Genomic DNA, 18,444 nt, shown 5'->3' with positions numbered 1-18,444 from the left:
GCCTGGCCACCTCCTCCTCACGTGGCTGATGTCAAACAGGCTCTGCCCAGGATGAGCTCTTCTCACACCTCCACAGAGAGCTCCCAGTGCCTGGAGCCTTTGCTCCTGCCCTGCTGTGTGGAGCTCACAGCATCTGGAGGCCTCATTGGGAAAGCTTGGAGATTCCAGTTTGGGGAGCTGGGTGGGAAGGAGGGGAACTTACAGGGCTCATATCCCCAAGTAGAAACTGTGAAATGTACATAGCTACTGTACGTGAGGCTAATGCCTGTGAAAGGCCTTTGGTGCACACAGAAGCACCTTGAAATCTGTTGCACAGCAAAGATCCTTGAACCGAGAAAGCATCCTGTTGTCGTTTTCAGTTTTAAGCCTTCTCGCAGTTTGGCACTTGTCTCCGCCATGTCTGTGTGTAGGTGCACTAAAAAAAAAAAAAAGAATGCCGCCATTCATCTCTGTCGTCTTTCAACTCTATGGTGGATTTTACACTGTCCACTCTTTGGGGCAGGGTCCAGCTGTCAGATTGTTACTCTGAAGCTCTGCGCACTGTAAACATAAAATAAGAAATAATAAGGAAAAGTAAATTCTGCAGGCTGCACACACAAACCAAATTGCCCTTGTTAGCCTGTTTTGCATAACTTGATCTTTGCTCATCATGGTTGCAGTTGTGCAGATGTTACTTTTGTTCTTTAAAAGATTTTTAAAATCTATACAGTTCTAGTTATGCAGCTTTCACTGCTTTTTTGTGTGCTGTTCTAGCAGCCACCAGGAGCAGCAAGAGCTGCTGGAACAGCAGTGACCCCAGGGTTTAACTGGACTTGCCTGTCCACTTAAGTTGAGCTCTGAGGCCAATGTTGCTAAAATCGCAGCATGGGCTTCTCTAAGACAGCCCTTGCCAGGGAAGGGCTGGGGCTCAGTGTCATGGCATCTGCTTGGCACGCAGAAGGTCCTAGGTTCAGTCTTTGGCACCTCCAGTTAAAAGGACCAGGTAGTGGGTAATGTGAAAGACCTCTGCAGGCGAGCCACTGCTAGTCTGAGCAGACAGTCCTGACCTCGACAGACCAAGGGTCTGATTTCGGTATAAGGCAGTTTCCTGCCTTCTTGTGATGCCCAGCTCCTCCCTTCTCAGTGCTCTAGGCAGGTGAGCGCTTGAGCCCCAAGGGAATAGAAGGCTGCCCTCCTGCCCATTAGCTGCACTGCTTCTGCCAGCTATGAACTGGGATCAGACCAGCCTAAACAATTTTTCCCCTTCCTCACTTGGCTTTTCTTAACTGGAGAGAGCCAGCATGGGATCCACAGAGAAGTAGGATTTTTCCGATAGCAGAAGGCCCAAATTTATGCAGCTGTAAAATAACTGGATGATGACCTTATCTCTGCTTCCAAACAATGTAAGGTGAGGTATAAATATTCTGATCCTGCAAAACTCACTCATCTGAACACCATTCCCCAATGTGGCACCAGCCCCATCTTTCAAGGAAGTGGGCAAGTCCTTTGTCTGATGGGAGTTGTGGTTGGCCTGCAGTTTCCACCTCGAAACAGCTGCTGCAAGAAGAACAGAAAAGGTGTGCCTGCCAGTCCCCAAACCTGGAACTTCCCCTCCCTCTGGTCTGCAAAGGTCTCAGTAGGCTCATGTGACTTTTCCCCTTGCCTCAGTGGCAGACTGACCCTCTTCTCTCACTGTAGCTACGCAGCAAGAAGGAAGCACACCTGAGGCAAGCTTTGATTGACACCAGCTTGGAGCAGCCTCCTTCGTACACAAGCAAGCACCGAAGGTGAGTGGGGGGAGACAGGATGACGTTGCCCTTCTGTTCCTGAAAACACGCGATAAAGGCCACGCTGGGGGGTTATTTCCAAGAGAACTGAAGGTGGGTTGATGTGCATGCACAAGGTCCCAGGTTTAATCCCTGGCGTCAGGTGTCGGAAAAGATCTTTCTCTGCTTGAGACACGGGCGTCGCTGCCAGGCAGAGTTTCGACCATACTGAGCTTAGATAGACCAGTTGCCTGACTCAGAAGGCAGTTTCAGAAGTTCCTTCCTAAATGTATATATGCACCAAGGGCTTGTCTTCTCTCAACTGTCTACTCTTGAGATGTGGTTTCTGGTTTAGCACCAGGGTCATGGGTATGAAAACAGATCCCACGAGTGGAAGCTGCCAAACAAGTTTAGAGAAAGCTTTATTTGGCATGCCTTGAGCTTGACTGGAGGACAGGAATGGCCTCGGCTCAGTTTCCTGCAGAAATGTTTACTGTTACAAATTGCAGATGTCGGGTCCTGCAGTTCCACTGTTTGTGGTCACACACTGAATGAGTACCAATTACAGGAGCCTGTTATTCCACAAACATTTGCAGCACAGCAAATTCTTTGGGCAGGAAGCATCAGTTCACTCAAAGTTGCCTCAATTGGAAATGCCGTTAATTCAGTGACAGATCACTGAGGCATTCTCAGACCTTAAGTAAACCAAGGCGCAGCTTAGTTCAAACTTCAAAGTAACATGCCCACGAGGGAGTGACACATGTGCCTCTGCCATACGTAAGAGGGCAAAGGGCAAGGCGTGAGAGAGCAATGCCGGACTAGATCTATGTAACCTACAAGCCCTTCTTCTTTAAACCAGGATAAAAATGCAATAAGTAGCAATAGCTGAAATAAGATGAAAAGTAAAGAAGCTGTGGCTGTTGGCATGGAGAGGTCATGGACATACCTGAAACTTTCAGCCTTGTAATGATGGTTCTGTCTGTAACTGAGTTTTTACAGGTAAAAGTGGAGCAGGAAGGGAGGTAAGTATAGTTTTTGTGCAGTCTTCTCCTTCCAATCTACCCCTTTCCCCTTCCAGGAGTTCTGTATGTCGCATGAGCAGCAAGGAGAAGATCTCTGTTCAGGACCAATCAAAAGAACGCAAGACTTTGGGCACCATTGCTGTCGGGGAGGAGGAGACCAGCTCAGCCTCGGATGGAGAGGAGGCTCCAAATTCCAGCGGTAGGCAAGACGGCAAAGTGAGCTCTCGATCCAGAGCATAGGAAGACTAGGGTAACAGACTGAATAAATAACAACTTTCTGTCCCCTACAGAGGCAAAGACGAGCCCCCCAACAGACAGCGGTGCAGTGAATGGAGTCTCTGTGCCCCCCGTCAGTCCGGTCCCTCCCAGTCCTGCGACGCAGAAGGTAAGGCTTTCCTTCTCTGCACTGGCAGAAACCCCTTGACCAGCCAGAGTTGAAGGGGGGCAGTGGGCGCCTCTGCCAGTTGCCCCAACTTCCTTTTACAGTATAGGGCTTGGTGTGACAGCTACGGCAGCTGGCCTCCCATCACGGACCAGCCATGTGCACTCTCACAAACAAGCCTGCGTCAGAGTTGCTTGTGAAGATGGCAGGCACAAAGCATTTCAAGAGAGGCTGCAGTAGCTTTTCCACTCTTCATCCCATGGGATGCCGGTCTAGAGGCTGGTTCACTCTGTGTGTGTTCACACCTTCCTGTATCTTCCCTGTCATTGGAATGAAGCTGAAGATCTGGCCTAGCAACTGTAACCACACCTTCTTTTGGAGGAGAGGAAATGGTGGAGCCCCACCTAGGTTTGGAGTGGGGAAAGCTGTCCTGGGAACCTGGTACTGTGGAGCTGGGCAGTGAAACTGGGAGCCTGGGACCTAGGCTCTAGAACGATCATAGCTCTCCTTTTCAGAACTTGCTTTGTTTTAGAGACATCCTCCCCCCCACCCATTGGCTTTGCATGGATCTTTGCATGATTTCTTCCTTCAGCTCTGTGCTGAATTCACGCTGATAACTTCTCCATTGACACACCAGCACCTTCACCTTGCATGCCTGATTAACCTGCTGTAGCTTGCTAACAATGGGGAGGAGAGGGTTGCCCTTTGTCCTGTTTGGGATGCTGGCATGGGTGCGGCTGATGATGTGGAGGCCTCCCCAAACAGGCTACGGTGATGTGCTGATCAGACGTTATTCATGCTCTCTCACTCTGTCCTGGTGCCTGCTGGGCAGTTCTTTCCACTGCATGTCATTTCTCTCCGTGTTGCGTGAAATACTTTGGACTTTTTTGTTTTTCTGTCTTTTTTCTCCTCCTGCCCTCCTTGCATCCTCTCCCTTCCATCCATCGCTTGACTGCACTCCATCCAACCTTTTGCTTCGTTTCCCCCAGTCGCAGTTTGGCTTCATCGCTCCTGTGCTGCCCATCCCGAGCCCTCTTGGGCCTTCCATGTGGAGGCAAAGCTTGCGCAAGACAGGGATCATTCTGGTGCCCGAGAAGGGAGAGGAAGCTGCAGTGAGTGGGAGAAGGAGAGGGGCTGGGGTTCATTTGTAGACTATCTCCTTTGCGTGCAAATGGTCCCAGATTCAGTCCCCAGCATATCCAGTTAAAAGAGATTGAGCTAACAGATGGTGCGGAAGGCCTTGAGCCGAGATCTTGGAGAGCTGTTCCTCGTCCGAGTTGACAGTATGACTTCGATAGACCAGTGATCTGACTCAGCATTCAGCAGCTTCACGTGTTCCAAAGCGTATCCGATGCCTCTATTCTTTCACCATTAAGAGGGAGCACTGGTTTACAGTTTTTTTTTACCCAGGAAGCTGAATTCTGTTTCTAGATCAGATGGGCTTAGCGGGTGGTCTTAAGATTGTTTTATCGAACCTGCAGGATAAGTGGCCCCAAACCCTGGGGTTTGATGGCCTTTCCTGGCGATTGTGGGGAACTCTTCCAGCTACCATGTTGCCTAGCACTCCTTCACTTTTTAAAATGGTGGCACTGCTGGGTTCTCAGTGTACTGATTTGGGAAGATCCTGTTGCTTTCCTTGGACACACCCATGCCTTGCTTTCTTTATTTTGGGGGGTGTATATCAGAAGGGGAAGGGGAGGGTGTCTTCTTCTGCAGGCTTCCTAAGTGAGGAAATCCAGTGGGTTGCAGCAGAGCTCCTGGGTTCCTTGATTTAGATACTGGTGAATTGGGTCAGGACCTTGGGGAAACGACCTCTGAATGAGCTTTCACACTGGACCGGTTGCGGCTCTGTGCACCTACTCAGTTCGAATGGAGAAGCCCGCTAGCCAAGGCAACGTTTCTCTGGGAACAGGATGGTGTGGTGCATTGTGTTAGGAAAAGAGCTCCAGCCCTCTGTTCCCCAGCACAGGACCTGATGCAAAGTTCTGGAGAAGCTCTGCTCCCCCTCTGAAAAGACTGCTTTCCAGCTCTCACCTGCCATGACCCCTGCTTTTGAAAGCAGTCCAAATTCCTCTGCATTGTGTGAATCTGAACAGCACAAAGTTACTGGAGGGGGACAGCGCTGGGCAGCTTCTTGTTGAAGGGCCGCTGGGCTGAGATGGTGGGCGGCCTCTGGCTAACTCCTGGCAGTCTGCATCTTCCCTTCCATCATGGCATGGTTGTGCTTGGAGCAAAACAACCGTACAAGCCCTTGCTCGGTCATTCTTGGTGAGCTGTATATTAACAATGACTAGGGGGAAAAGCAGTTTCTTTTTAGCTCATGTTGCACGTACATGATGCAGGAGAGGGGAGAGCAACTTTCACGTTTTTACATCTTGTGAGAAAGCAGGACGGCTGCAATGCCATTGATTCCATTGAGATGGAATTTAGCTCCCAGATCTGTTTGAATGGCTTGTGAAGTAAGAATTGTCTCACAGCCCGGGCAGAGTAATTTTCTCTCACCACTGAATAGTCTCAGGCAGCCTAGAAACAGTTGAGGCCGAGTGGTGGCCTTCCAGAGCACCTGTAGGAAACCAGTCATCATCCTGGTGCCAAATTCTGGGGGCCCTGCTGCAGATAACCTAAGAGCCCTGTCTGTGTTTCCTGGGCAGCCCAAGAGTCTCCTCTGCCTTCCCCTCCACTCCTCCCCATCCGTGTTTGGCGCTCTGGGTGTCTGACCTCCAGCCCTTGTAAACTGGGCCTCAGCACAAGGAATCTGTATCTCTACTCTTGTCTTCTCCATAGTTCATTGGAGTCCAGCGGTTCTTGCTGCTGTGGAGTCATGATCATGAGTGACTGTGGGCAAGCCAGAACCCTCCTGCATTAGCTCTGTCTGGTTTTTATCCCCCTCGTCCGCTCCAACTCCACTGTTCCAAGCCTTTATCCATCCTGACTCGCATCCCATTCCTTTCTTCTCCCCACTTCCTCTCTTCTCTCTCTCTCTCTCTCTCTGTCCCTTCGCCCACTTCCTCCACCTTACAGTTCTCCGGAGGCTGCAGCCGCACCATGGAGCCAGAGGACTCACAAGCCCCTGCAGTCTGGAGGCAGAGTCTGCGCAAGACCAGCAGCTTTGGGGTGCTGCAGGATGCCAGGCTGGAAGAAGGGGCAGCCAAGGAGGGTGGCGGCATCAAGCGCTCGGCATCCAGTCCTCGGCTGGACACAGAAGAAAAGGTAAGCCTATAGTAGGAAACATCCCACTGGGAGACAAGCCACAGTGTGCTTGAATTCAGCACGGTGGCATCTTAGTGGAACAAAGGAAAAGATTCCTCAGTTGGCTGTGAAAGGGCAGTCACACCTCCTCTTCGAGGTCTATTTCTATATTTGGACATTGCATAGCTTAAGAGCAGGTTATGATGGCCGGTGCTGTGTGCAATCCGTTTGTGTTCAGTGGCACCATGTAAGGGCAAGGTTTCGTGTTGGTCGTCTCAGGCCCTTCTTATTTGTGCCTTAGTTACAGCAATACACATCAGCTGGGGAACCTGTGGAGAGATCATAGAAGCAGTGCAAGTAACTGGCCCATATTTATTTATTTTATTTACTTAACAAAATGCATATCCCACCTTTCTGCTCTTCTAAGGGCCAACAAGGCAGCTATAGCTACACAGATGTACTTGAAAATAAACGGACAGTGCCTGGAAAAATCTTGGGAGTGGGGAGGGGGCATAAGGGAGTCCTGTACTCCACGGTCCACTGAAGGGGGCAAAGGGCTATGTGGAAGCAGAATAAATTGAATGTGAGAACAGGCGACTGCACACTTTTGCTTCATTTGCCAAATCTGGCATACTATCTGGCAGTTTAGTTTTTCTGGGCCTGCTTTGAACCTTTTTCCTCCCTGGGGAGTCACCAACAGTCAGCCTTAAAGGGGCACAAGGATTCCGCTCAAGAAGCAGCCAGACTTTGACCTTGGCACCTTCCATGGTGCAGCCTAATACCGAGAAGCTTTGAGTGGATTGAAGGAACAGAAATGGGAAAGGAAGAGCCTGTGGCTTGGGAGGAGGAGAGGAGAGGAGAGGAGACCTGCTGAGCCTCACTTCGTTTTTATCTTAGAGTGAAGAACTTTTTTGCTACCTTCCTCTTTTGCTTTTTTATCTCCACTTTCTCAGCTCAGATTTAGCAACTTCGCAAACTCCATTGCGGGAAAAATCTTACTCTGTCAAGGTGGGCTTCTTGAGACAGGATTCCAAGGGGCAGATACTGCCATGAATTTCTATCTGCTTTGCCTTCTTTCTCTCTCTCTCTCCCTCTCTCTGTCCACCCCACCCTTCACTTGGCCGTATACTTGCAGCAAGACATCCGGGAGCTCTTACAGAAGTGGAACAAGAATCCCATTGGCCCAGGGTTAGCCAGTAGGAGCACAGCTTCTGAGCCAGCTGGTGACCCGGTAGGAGCCTCTGCCCATCAGAGGGTGTGGCTGGTGACCTTGCTTGCTAGTTGGCTAGATTCTGGGCTTTAGGTGCAGTGGGGCTATGCTCGATAGTGGCGGCTGGATGCATGGGGATCTCGTGTGAGGAGGATCTCTTGTGCCATCACTTGCCTTCAAGGAAGATGTGGTTTAAATGTCCTACTTTTTGTGCTGTTCCTTTCCCCTTAGTTTCTCCCTTTTTCTTTAACTTGGCTTTCTCTGGCCCCAGCTCTTATGTATTATTCTGCATAACTAGCAGTGGCTGTTCTACTGCAGACCAGCATGGCTACCCACCTAAACTATCCTCTAACGAAGCACTAGTGAAGTTCAAGGAGCCGGAATTGGCTGTACTGTCCAGGCACTCAAATCCTCCCTTCCCAGACCACCTGTGCCCATGATATGGTGGTGGAAAGTGCTGTCAAGTTGTAGCTGACTTATGGTGACCCCTGGTGGGGTTTTCAAGGCAAGAGACTAACAAAAGTGGTTTGCCACTGTAACCTTGGTCTTTGTTGGTGGTTCTCCCATCCAGTTACTAACCAAGGCCAACCCTTAGCTTCTGAGATCTGATGAGATCGGGCTAGCCTGGGCCATCCAGGTCAGGTGCCCATGATAGCTGGCTTGAAATCAAGTCAAAGTTTCCCAGGTCTCCAGCTGGCCTCTGAGCAGCTCCCCCTCCTGGCCAGAACACAAATAACAGCTTTGACCCCCTGTGAGCCGTTCCTCAGTTCCTCTCTTCTTACAGAGCAAAGAACCACGTCTGGCCCGGGTAACGCCGACCCCCACTCGGAGGATATTTGCCCTCCCAGACACGGAACCCCACCGGGACCCCCGGAGAGCGTGAGTAACCTGCCGTGGGCAAGCCAGTTCAGTGTTGTGGATATAATGTCAGGCTTGGAATGAGAGACCCAGTTTCAAATCCCCATTTAACCACAAAGTGCACTTGACCTTGGGAAGAGTCTCTGTCCCTTGCACAGTTGTTGGAAGAATGGAATGGGGGCGGGGGGGGGGGCGTGCATTGAGCTGCCTGCGGGAAAGGGGTGAGATCAAAGGCTACCAAACTGAGATGATGGGAGTTCATTGTATAGGCTTTGGCTCCATGGAAGAAGAAAGTGAATGCTGGCTGCATTCTGGAATTCCTTGGTTCTCGGAGTTAGAGTCAGGCAGACCAGAGCCTAGAAGGCCTGTTGCCAGATCTCTGTGAATCTCAGGTGGGGTGGGAGGAGCCAAGACTTCGGCTTTCTTTGGGAAAGAAGTGTGGAGGCAAGTGGGCTTGGAGACGCAGGGAATAGCAGGATGTGGAAAATCCCAGGGGCGGCTGCTGCCTTGCCATTCTCTTAGGGAAAAATAAAGTACGTCAAATAATGAAGGCTAATCTTTCCCAAACAATCCCCACCCCCTTCCCATTATAAAGAGAACCACCCTGTTTCCAGCAGCTATAAAATACATGTATTGCATGTCTCTGTCCAGGTCATTCCTTTTCAGTTGTCTCTTGTTTTGTGCAGCCACGCAGTTGGCACTACTGGTGCATGTTGGGGTGGGGCCAGATTCTGTGGCCAAACATTTTGTCTAAAATATTTTTAAATGATTTTCCCCAAAAATATTTGTAAAGCTTGTCTTTATTTGTAATCACTCAGTTTGGGACCAGCCAAACCCAGGTCTGCTTTTATTTTCCTGCTAGCATCCACAGCCTTATTGGTAGAGCGCTAGTTTGCTGTATGACGGGAAACAGGCACGGGTTCTATGCTGGTGCAGGTTGCAATTCCCACTTAAAATCCTAGCCTGCAGCTGAGGCGTGTTCATGGACCCAGCACTTCAGCCTAGGAGCTTGCAGTGCCTTTTCCTGGGTGCACCTTTGCCAAGAAAGGAGTAATCTAGCCACACTCGCGCTTGTGCCTGAGTTACATCCAGGCCCGGCAATAGTAGCATGCTCTTTGTAAGAGCTGCCTTTGAAGAGCATCCAGAAACCACAGCCATATGGAATGTGGCAGCCCTGATGGAGCAGATGGTGTCATCACCGCATCAGCTCTGTCGGCTGCCAGTTTACTTCTGGGCCCCAGTCACAGGGCTGGCTTTGACCGTGAAAGCCCTTCAGGGTCCAGATCAAAGGTGCTAAAAGGCTCACTGATTGCCACGTGCATATACCTGCCATGCTACAGTCCGCCTCTCAGGCCCTTCTCTATGTGCCATTCCCACTGAAACTGGGATGGGTGGCCACATGGAAGAGACTGTTGCGCCAGTGGCGCTGAAACTGTGGAACTCCCTCTCCAGGTCAACCTGCTCCGTGCCCTCCTTGATGGCCTTTTGCCATCAGGCCCAGAACATTTGGGCTGCTCAGGTATTTGCTGCGATTGGTTTTGTTTGTTTGATTTCTTTCACTCCTTGGGGGTTGATGATGCCTGCTGTTGTTTTAATGGCTTTGCTCTGTTGTGCTTTCTGCATCCATTTGGTTTGTTGTGTGGGTCTTTTTGCTGGTTTTAATCGTTCAGTTTGTTTTTACATCTGCATTAGCCACCTTGGCGTAAGCCAAAAAGTAGGGTGGGAAATATGTTATATCATGGTTAAGAAAATGCCTAAGGCATCCAGTTCCCATTTATAGTTCACCTGCAAACTCCCACAGTGGTCTTAAGAGAGCCTCTACCCCTCCCCCAGCCCTTTCCCACATCCATAATAACAGGCTAATGAGACTCGCCTACTTTACAAGGCTGACTTGGGACAGCACATGCAAAGTGGCTGAGAGCCCCTTGGAAACGCAAGTGTTTGTATAGCGCTTTCTCCTTGCATTATTACTGGAAGGGTATGAACAAAAGAGGCTATATAGCCCAGTTTGAAGGACCTGCACACAGGCATCCTAGTTTTGAATCTCTGCTTAGCTGATGGGCCAGGTGGCTTTGGGAGTGCAGTCAACTCTGTTTTCCATCTATAAAATGGGCACGATGGGTGAATATATGGAACTGAGAAGGCCAAACACAGTTTTGAAAAATAATGAGATGTTTTGTGTGTCTGCCTGGTTTGCAAATAAATGAAAGGCCTGAATAGATTCTGGCTGACTAAACCGAGCTTGCTGCTGTGCCGGGTGGCGAGTTTCTTTCTCTGAACGAAGTGGGGACGGGTTGGAACGGTGTGTGCTGGCCGTGGGCCCGGGTGGAGGGGAGGCTTGGCACAACTTTGGCGGGCCACTGGATTAAAGCAGAAGTACTAGGAAGCTGAGGGCTGGGGTAACTGGAAATTTTCTGAAAGTGAAATGTCTTATGGGGAGGGCATCAGAAGCTTGTATCCAGCCCCCCTCTAAATACTCTCCTGCGCGTTCCTTCTGTCTGTCTGTCTGTCTGTCTCTCTCTCTCTCTCTCTCTCTCCTTACTCCCTCCCCACAGACACTTAGAAGGTGGCCTTCAGATGAAGATAGATACAGCCCTTGCCCCACACCTGCCCCCCTCTTCCACTGCCATCAGCTCTAGCACGGATCCCCGGGACCGCCGAAGGTGAGGGCTGGTGGGGGCAAGGACAGAGAGTATAGAAAGCTAGGAGCCCTGAGTCAGAAGGCTACCTCTCGTTACAAGACGAGAGATCTCCTCGAATGTTCAGCTTTTGTGCTTCAGCCACTGGATTTATGCGAGCATATCTTTTTGTCAAGGAGACAGCCGCATCTTGGGGCCAGAGAGAAATCCTTGCAGCCACAGCTGTTCTTAGCTCCTTTTGCTTTAACCACTACTAACAAACTCATACCAAAGATGCTTTTGGGTGGCAGGGGGGCGGGGGACATGATTGGAACTGTGTGTTGCTGCCCTCTGCTGGCCTCTCCTGCCCTCTGAGGTTGGATAAAATTATAAAGGGCATCCAAGGGGAGGACACGGCTGTTGTTTCTGTTTCACCTCAAATATGTCAATGCCGTATCTTTGGCCCTGGCTAGCCAATTTGGCAAGGAGGGATGAGAGGGACAGGCAACCTTTGGGTGTCTCAGGCGTGTGATTGGAAAGCCAAGGACTTTCTGATCAGCCAGCCTGGGTGGAGATTGGGTGGGGTATTGAGGGTCTGAAGGGAGGCCTTTTCAGTGCCGCCTCCCCTGCCTGTTCTCCTTGCAGGTCCTACCAGACGCCAGTCCGGGATGAAGAGTCGGAATCCCAGAGGAAGGCCCGCTCCAGGCTCATGAGGCAGTCCAGGCGCTCCACGCAGGTACAAGCAGATTCAGGAGAGCCTGGCTCCATAATTCCAGCTAGCACCAAGCTGGCGGGGAGTTAGAATTGGCATCTCTGAGCTGTTTGTAGATCAGTGTTGCTTGGAGAACTGTATAGTTCTGTTCCTGCAGCAGCCCCTGGCTGACACGGGGTTTTCCCCATACAACCAAAGTTCATTTATTTGTTTATTTTATTTTCACCCCCTCACCCGCCTCGGTTGCTTTAAGGGTGTTACGCTCACTGATCTAAAAGAGGCCGAGAAGACCATGGGCCGGGCTGGAGACGCCAAAGCAGCCTCAGACCAGAGAAGCAAAGAGGATGAGAAGCTCGACAAAGATGGAGAGCAGCAGCCCCAAGAGGCAACGGTAGAGATGGCAGGATGTGGGGGGTGGGGTGGGGGTCAGGCATGGAGGTCAGGCCTCTCACAGCTCTAAGAAGGCCGCAGAACAGTCAGGCCTGGTGCTGGGGTAGATTCGAACACCACAGTCTGATCTAGGTGTCAGGCTAAGCAGTATCCCCTCTTCTCACTCTTTGTGGTTGGGCAGGGAGGGGTTCCACACAGGGTGCAGATTCTTTGCATGCAGTTCTTAGCACTGGAGTCGGTAAGAGCCTGGTGTGTTTTGCACATCTCTGTACAGCAGAGTGGTCCCCATCTGTCCCAACCTGCTCTCTCCAGTCACTGCAAGCTTTTGCTTGCCTTCCAAAGATGGCTTTTTTGAATCAGTGTATCGTATTTTGAAGGCTGTCTCCTGTACTGTTCTTCCACCTTGTTGTTAAATTCAGGATGCTTCTAGGAGGTTTCGGCACCCCAGCTCAGACAGCTCTTCAGTTTATACTGTGAATCCACTGGTGGTGAATTCACAACCCAGAAAAGGTAAATCCCCCAACTTCCGTATTTACTCATTTTAACTGGGGACAGAGTGACATTTATACCACTGTGACATTTTCTTTTTTCTCGTCCCTTTGACTTCCGACACATTTTATGCTGCTGCTACTTTTTCTCCACCATGTGTTCGCTACAAGGCTGAGTCTGTTGCATCCCAAAGCAACCATGGTCCCTTCTTAGTTCTCCTGCCGCACACTGTGTCCCCTCCTGTCCCCTGGCTTCTGCCTCACCCTCCTCAGTGCCGGACGGGGGCTCCTTGAACTGCCTTTGTAAAATCTCCTGCCCCCCGACAGAGAACTTTGTCTCTGCCTCGGACTACATACCTTGCCCTCTCTGTTCTGCAGGCTCAGAACCTGATGAAACAAGCTCCGAGGCGGATTCGGATTTCCGGAACCGGCTGGCTATCCGTGACCGCAGGAAAGGCCGGAGGGAGAGACGCATCAGTGGGCTGGGGGGCAACTCAGAGGTGAATACATGAGGAAGTTCAGTAGGGGCTGCTAGGCTGTGATCAGCCAAGAGCTGAGCTTCAACTACCAGTGGGGGGCGCTGTGTGGCCACATTATGAAGAACTCTGTGGCTGACTGCCCAGATCATGGAGGCAGCATGAACCTCAAGTCTCCTCCCTTTCCTTCAGGGTGAGGATGATGAAGATGTTGAGCAAGTCAACAATGAAGATCCATCAGGACATGGCAGGTAGATTCCCTTTGGAAATTCAGCACTTACTCTCTCCTCCAAATCTTGTTCTAAAGGCAGTGTAGGAGACACTCGCTACACAGGTAGGCATATGGGATCTGGGAGTGGGGTGGTTCCTTCAATTACACCTGAAGTAGAGCCAGTGTAGTTAAATCCCCTCTTAGCCAAGCAGCCCACCAGGGTGAACTTGGGACAGTCACTCTGCATCACCTACTTTCCAAAGCGGTTAAGAAGCAGGGACAATCATGAGATCCCCAGACCAAAAATATAGTAAGTAGGACCCATATTCACAATATTTTTACAAAACATACACGTTATATGAATTTTACATTTATTTTGTGCTGAAAATAAGCTGCAAGATCCAGTGACAATTTGCAAATCAGTTTATAACTGTTTCGATCGCTTTGCGTGCTTTATTTTCAGTCCATTAAGGGCGCTTCTGCACATCTTAAGCCAAGTCTCTATGGATCGTGCTACCTGCCTGAATTGCAGAGAGTGAGGCGCCCTCGAAGGGTCCCCCCTCCGTGACATGCTCTCTCTTTTCAGTGAACACTTGAACAGCGTCCTGCCCAACCGGACAGCTCCCTACAGCTGCCAGAGCCGAAACAGCGCGTTGGGCTGCAAAGAGGAACCTGATCACTATTACAAGAAAGTTAGTGGAGATGGGTTCTGTGGGAGGGAGGGAGGCGGGAACTGTTTCCAAGGGAGACAGAGTTGGGGATGTGGCTGTTATGATGACCTCGGTGCCTACTCTGTGTGTGTCTGTCCCTAAGCTGTATGAAGATCTTTTGATTGAGAATGAAAAACTGAAGGAGCAGCTGCAGGAGGCACAGCTGCAGTTGACCCAAGTCAAGCTGGAGCTGGAAAGAGTGACCCAGGTACAAACGGACCTGGGGTGGGCAGGCTGGGGGCATGGTGGGGCAGAATACAGCGGGTAGTTCTGCAGTGGAAACAGTCATTCTCTCTGTCCAAACCGGTGGGGTAGAAAAATGCCCAACTGGAGTATCTTTGACGGTAATCACACATGTTCCAGGAAGTTACGGGTTCATATCTGGTCTCTGGCATACATTCACTGGAGGCTTCAGCCAGGCTGATGTTTCTCTCCACCTTCTGCCTGCAGTATGGGGGCAATAATACAGCGTACTTTACAGGGTTCTTGTGAGGGTTATGGATATACCCGAGGCAGTTAAATCCTTTGAAATGCTCTGTTATAAATGTTTATTACCACCACTGTTATCCTTCCTAGTTACACTTTGTTGTTTCACTGAGGTGTGTATGTTCATTTATTTGCTTCATTTATACCCTGCCTTTCTCCCCAATGGGGACCCAAAGCTACCCACATTGTTTTCCTCTCCTCTGTTTTATCCTCACAACAACCCTGTGAGGTAGGCTAGGCTGGCCCAAGGTCACCCAGTGAGCTTCCATGGCTGAGTGAGGATTCAAATCTGGGCCTTCCAGATCCTAATTGAACACTTCACCCACTAATGGTGTGTTTTGTTCTGTTCCCTCTCAGAGACAGGAGCGTTTTGCTGAGCGGCCAGCTCTCCTCGAGCTGGAGAGATTCGTAAGTACCTGTTTCCACTTCTCTCTTTCCCCTACCATTTGCAAAGGGCTGCAGAATTCTGGGAATGTGGCCGCTCTACGACAGTAGAATGTCCATCCCCCTTTGCTGCTGCCTGATGGATGGGAGGAGTTACACCAATCCTTGTGTTCCGTAGCAAAGGGCAAGAAGGTGGATGTGATTCACCAATGGAATACTGGTCCGTTTTCCAGCAGACCACCAAGAGCTTACTGGGATTCTTGCAAAGAATGTTGGACTTGGAGGACCTTGGTCCGATGCAGCAAGGGAGTGTTGTGTTCTTAACCAGGAAGGTTTATGAAGAGACCCTGAGTGTATTCTCTTGCTTTATAAAGCACATTGGTGCACTCTAGATAAAGATGCTCCTCGTTGCAGTGAAGTCCTGTTCTGTAGAGGCTGGGTTTGGTGGAGTGAGCGAGCAAGTGATGTGTTGTTAGGTTGCTTCCGACTTATGGCAACTCTATGAACCGAAGACCTCCAAAACATCCTATCATTAACAGCCTCGCTTAGATTTTGCAAAATGGAGGCTGTAGCTTCCTTTACTGAGCCAATCCATCTCATGTTGCGTCTTCCTCTTTTCCTAGTGCCTTCAACTTTGATTGTCTTTTCCAGAGAGTCTTGTCTTCTCATGATGTGACCAAAGTCCGATAGTCATTTTTGCTTTTAGGGAGAATTCAGGCTTGAATCCACTTTTTTGCCTTGTCACTGTTTTAGAACTTCCTTCCCTTCCACCCTCACCTTTTGTTTCTTTGCTTCTCCCCACAAGGAACGCCGAGCCTTGGAGAGGAAAGCTGCAGAGCTGGAGGAAGAGTTGAAGGTAATTCCCACCTTCTTAGATGGGTCCCCGTGTCTCATCCCCGGTGGTGTGGTCTCTTTAAAGACCAGTCAGGGAGAGGGAGAAAGCTTCTCCCAAGTGCAGAAGGCCTCTGAGTCTGTTCTTCATTCTCTCCACAGGCTCTTTCAGATCTGAAGGCTGACAACCAGCGTCTTAAAGACGAAAACGCCGCTCTTATCCGTGTAATCAGCAAGCTCTCCAAGTGACCGCCGCTGCCGCCCCCAGAGTTTGCAACAAAGTAGGGGCCTTACTCCACCATCCACCCTTCTGTCTACCAGATCTTCAGGAGGGACAGGAGAGAGATGCAAGGATGTGGGGCGGACACCTCCCCTCGCCACCACCCGGACACTCCAAATGCAGGCTATTGCAAGCTCCAGCCAATCAGACACCTTTCCCCTCCCCTAGCCACGCAGGGCCACGTTTGTCATCAGATGTGATGTCTCAACCTCTTCTCTCTCCCCTGTCCTTTTCTTTCTCCTCCCTGCTTTCTTTTTCCTTCCCAGAGACAGTATTTATTTTGTGGCTTCCTTAACGTGATGTTTTTTATTTGCTTTTTAAGTTTTCCTTTTAATACACCAGGGGAGTGGTATGATAGAAGCCAGTGTTTCAGGGTGCTCAGAAGAGTAGGTCAGTGCAGTTTTCTTGACTGCAGGGAGGCGAGACCAATGGGTTTTAAGGATTTTTAAGATTTGGAAGCAAAGTAACAGACTTAGTTTCCCTTTTTTTTTTTTTTAAGGAAGCCCCCTCCCTAGACAAGTGGTGGTTGTAGTGCTGCCCTCTAGAGGTAGCATCAGACTGCAGCCTGAGGACAGAATCATCTCCACCCTTGGCTGAGAGTCCCCTGCCAAACGACGCTTTGACCATCCAACTGTGCTGCATCTTCACAGCACGTGATGGGAGGTGGCACCTGGTAGCAAGTTTTTGTAGAGTATAGGTTGGCAGCTGTCCCAGGAATTAGAAAACTGAGCAGACGGTTCAAAACTGATCAGGCGGCAGCAACCCAGGAGGGCAGGATGTGTGTGTGAGAACAACCTGACTCTCAGGCTATGTGATGCCCTGAACGGTTTGGTCCAGTGTAAGAGGGGGAGTGCCCCTTGGATGCAAAACTGGTCTACCACGATTGCCTGCCAGGTTGGGGGAGGGGGGGTCATCTCTGAAGGGCAATGGAGAAGGGATAATCATTTCAAGAGCCAAGATATGATTGGCTGTGGATTCAAGTGCCATAATGGGAGGGGGCGGGAGTACTGCAAAGGTGTGGCTACATTGGCTCCTTGCCCTGCCTTTTTCAGCCATTAGGGAAGGGGAGGGGGAGAGAGAAAGAGATGCTGCCATTTTCACTTCCCTTATCGTCCTGATATTCAGACCACAAGTCTTTTTGTCCCTTCCTAAGCTCTGGCAAGTCCAAAGGTAGGCCTGGCTCCAGCTATCCCTTTTTGCTTAAACCGGGGACAAGGCCAAAGCAAGGGATGCCCTCCCGTGGCTCTCCTGCCTTCTGCCCAACAACCACACTCTGATGCCATCACCCAGCCCAGAGTCACGGGATTCCCCAGACATCTTTGGCCCTGGGGACAGAGAAAGGGAGAGAGAGCAAACATGCTACAGGCTGGGTATCAGTTCCCCACAGCCAGGGTGGCCACTCTTTCAGCCTTCCCAAGCTGCTTCTTGACTACTCCCGCCCAATTCCTCGGACTCCTCTGCTTCCCTCGAGGACTTGTGGGTTTCTAGCTTTTGTGGCTCTCCTACATTCCTCTTCCTGCATGCACACAATCAAATATTTTCAATGTTTAAACTGAGGGCTAGCAGTACTTCCAAGAGAAACTGAGGGCTACAAGTAATTCCAAGAAAAACGGGTCCAAAGTACTAACCTGAAAATCCTGTGTGTATTTTTTTTCCTGCGCTATCATGAGCCAAGATTCCTTTGCCAAAAGAAAGAGTTCTTCCCTCCCCATTTCTGCCATCTCCTCCCCACCCCCACACACTTCTTTCCTCCACTTGTCCCAGTTGGTAAACAACTTCCCCTCCCCAACATATCTGTACATAACAGAAGTATTTTCTATATGGCTGCATCGCCAACAAAATACAAGAAGAAAAATGCAGAAAAAACTTAAATGTGCAATATCGCATGAGTATTTTTTTTCCAAAGAAGTCTCTATATTGTACTTGTTTATTCAGCAGCTCAGCTGCCATTTGTTTTAAAGAACAGGGAATTGAAATTACCGTGTTTGAATATAATTAAAAAAATATTTAAAAAAATAGTGGGCCTTAGATGTATGTGTTTATTTCATAATATGCCAGGAAGTCCCAATTGATGCCTGAGTGTTTAATGCTTGTGGTGCAGTAATGGGTAGAATATGCAAAGTTTGGGCCGGGAGGCTTGGATTAAAAGCCATCAAGCACGCTGTGTAGACATCAACTGCTCTTAACCTACCATACAGAGTTGTGAGGAATTTTTAAAAGTGCGCCAGCTCCTGAAAGGAAAGGCAGTGTTAAAAATGTGTAATAGACTCCTCCCTGCTCAAGAATTCGCCTATTCATTCCAGGTTAATTAACCTGGAATAACGATCATGACCACTAGGGAAGGCGACGATTCTCCGCCACTAAATATGCCTTGGAACAGTGTGTTCACTCTGTCAATATCATAAGCTGCTTGGAATTGCCATGGAATGCAACTAAAGCCGAGTTTCCGATC

General features: G+C 49.8%; 1 protein-coding gene across 2 annotated transcripts in view; it reads left to right on the top strand.

Annotated features, from left to right (window-relative positions):
- Nucleotides 1–18,008, top strand: part of PPP1R12C (protein phosphatase 1 regulatory subunit 12C) — a 32,596-nt gene extending 14,588 nt beyond the window's left edge. The window contains exons 7-22 of one of the 2 annotated variants that reach the window (XM_054992950.1): nt 1,678–1,766; nt 2,824–2,966; nt 3,058–3,152; nt 6,171–6,359; nt 8,333–8,427; nt 10,962–11,069; nt 11,670–11,760; nt 11,990–12,127; nt 12,546–12,636; nt 12,993–13,114; nt 13,283–13,341; nt 13,888–13,993; nt 14,115–14,219; nt 14,855–14,905; nt 15,687–15,737; nt 15,875–18,008. In XM_054992950.1, coding sequence (XP_054848925.1) covers nt 1,678–1,766; nt 2,824–2,966; nt 3,058–3,152; nt 6,171–6,359; nt 8,333–8,427; nt 10,962–11,069; nt 11,670–11,760; nt 11,990–12,127; nt 12,546–12,636; nt 12,993–13,114; nt 13,283–13,341; nt 13,888–13,993; nt 14,115–14,219; nt 14,855–14,905; nt 15,687–15,737; nt 15,875–15,961 — 1,620 coding nt within the window. In that variant the 3' untranslated portion in view covers nt 15,962–18,008. The remainder of the gene's footprint in view (nt 1–1,677; nt 1,767–2,823; nt 2,967–3,057; nt 3,153–6,170; nt 6,360–8,332; nt 8,428–10,961; nt 11,070–11,669; nt 11,761–11,989; nt 12,128–12,545; nt 12,637–12,992; nt 13,115–13,282; nt 13,342–13,887; nt 13,994–14,114; nt 14,220–14,854; nt 14,906–15,686; nt 15,738–15,874) is intronic. The other variant, XM_054992951.1, reaches the window with a different exon arrangement.
- Nucleotides 18,009–18,444: the final 436 nt, after the last annotated feature.

This window comes from Eublepharis macularius, chromosome 12 (assembly GCF_028583425.1).
Source record: "Eublepharis macularius isolate TG4126 chromosome 12, MPM_Emac_v1.0, whole genome shotgun sequence".
Taxonomy (NCBI): Eukaryota; Metazoa; Chordata; class Lepidosauria; order Squamata; family Eublepharidae; genus Eublepharis; species Eublepharis macularius.
This window is presented reverse-complemented; position numbering and strand designations above follow the sequence as displayed.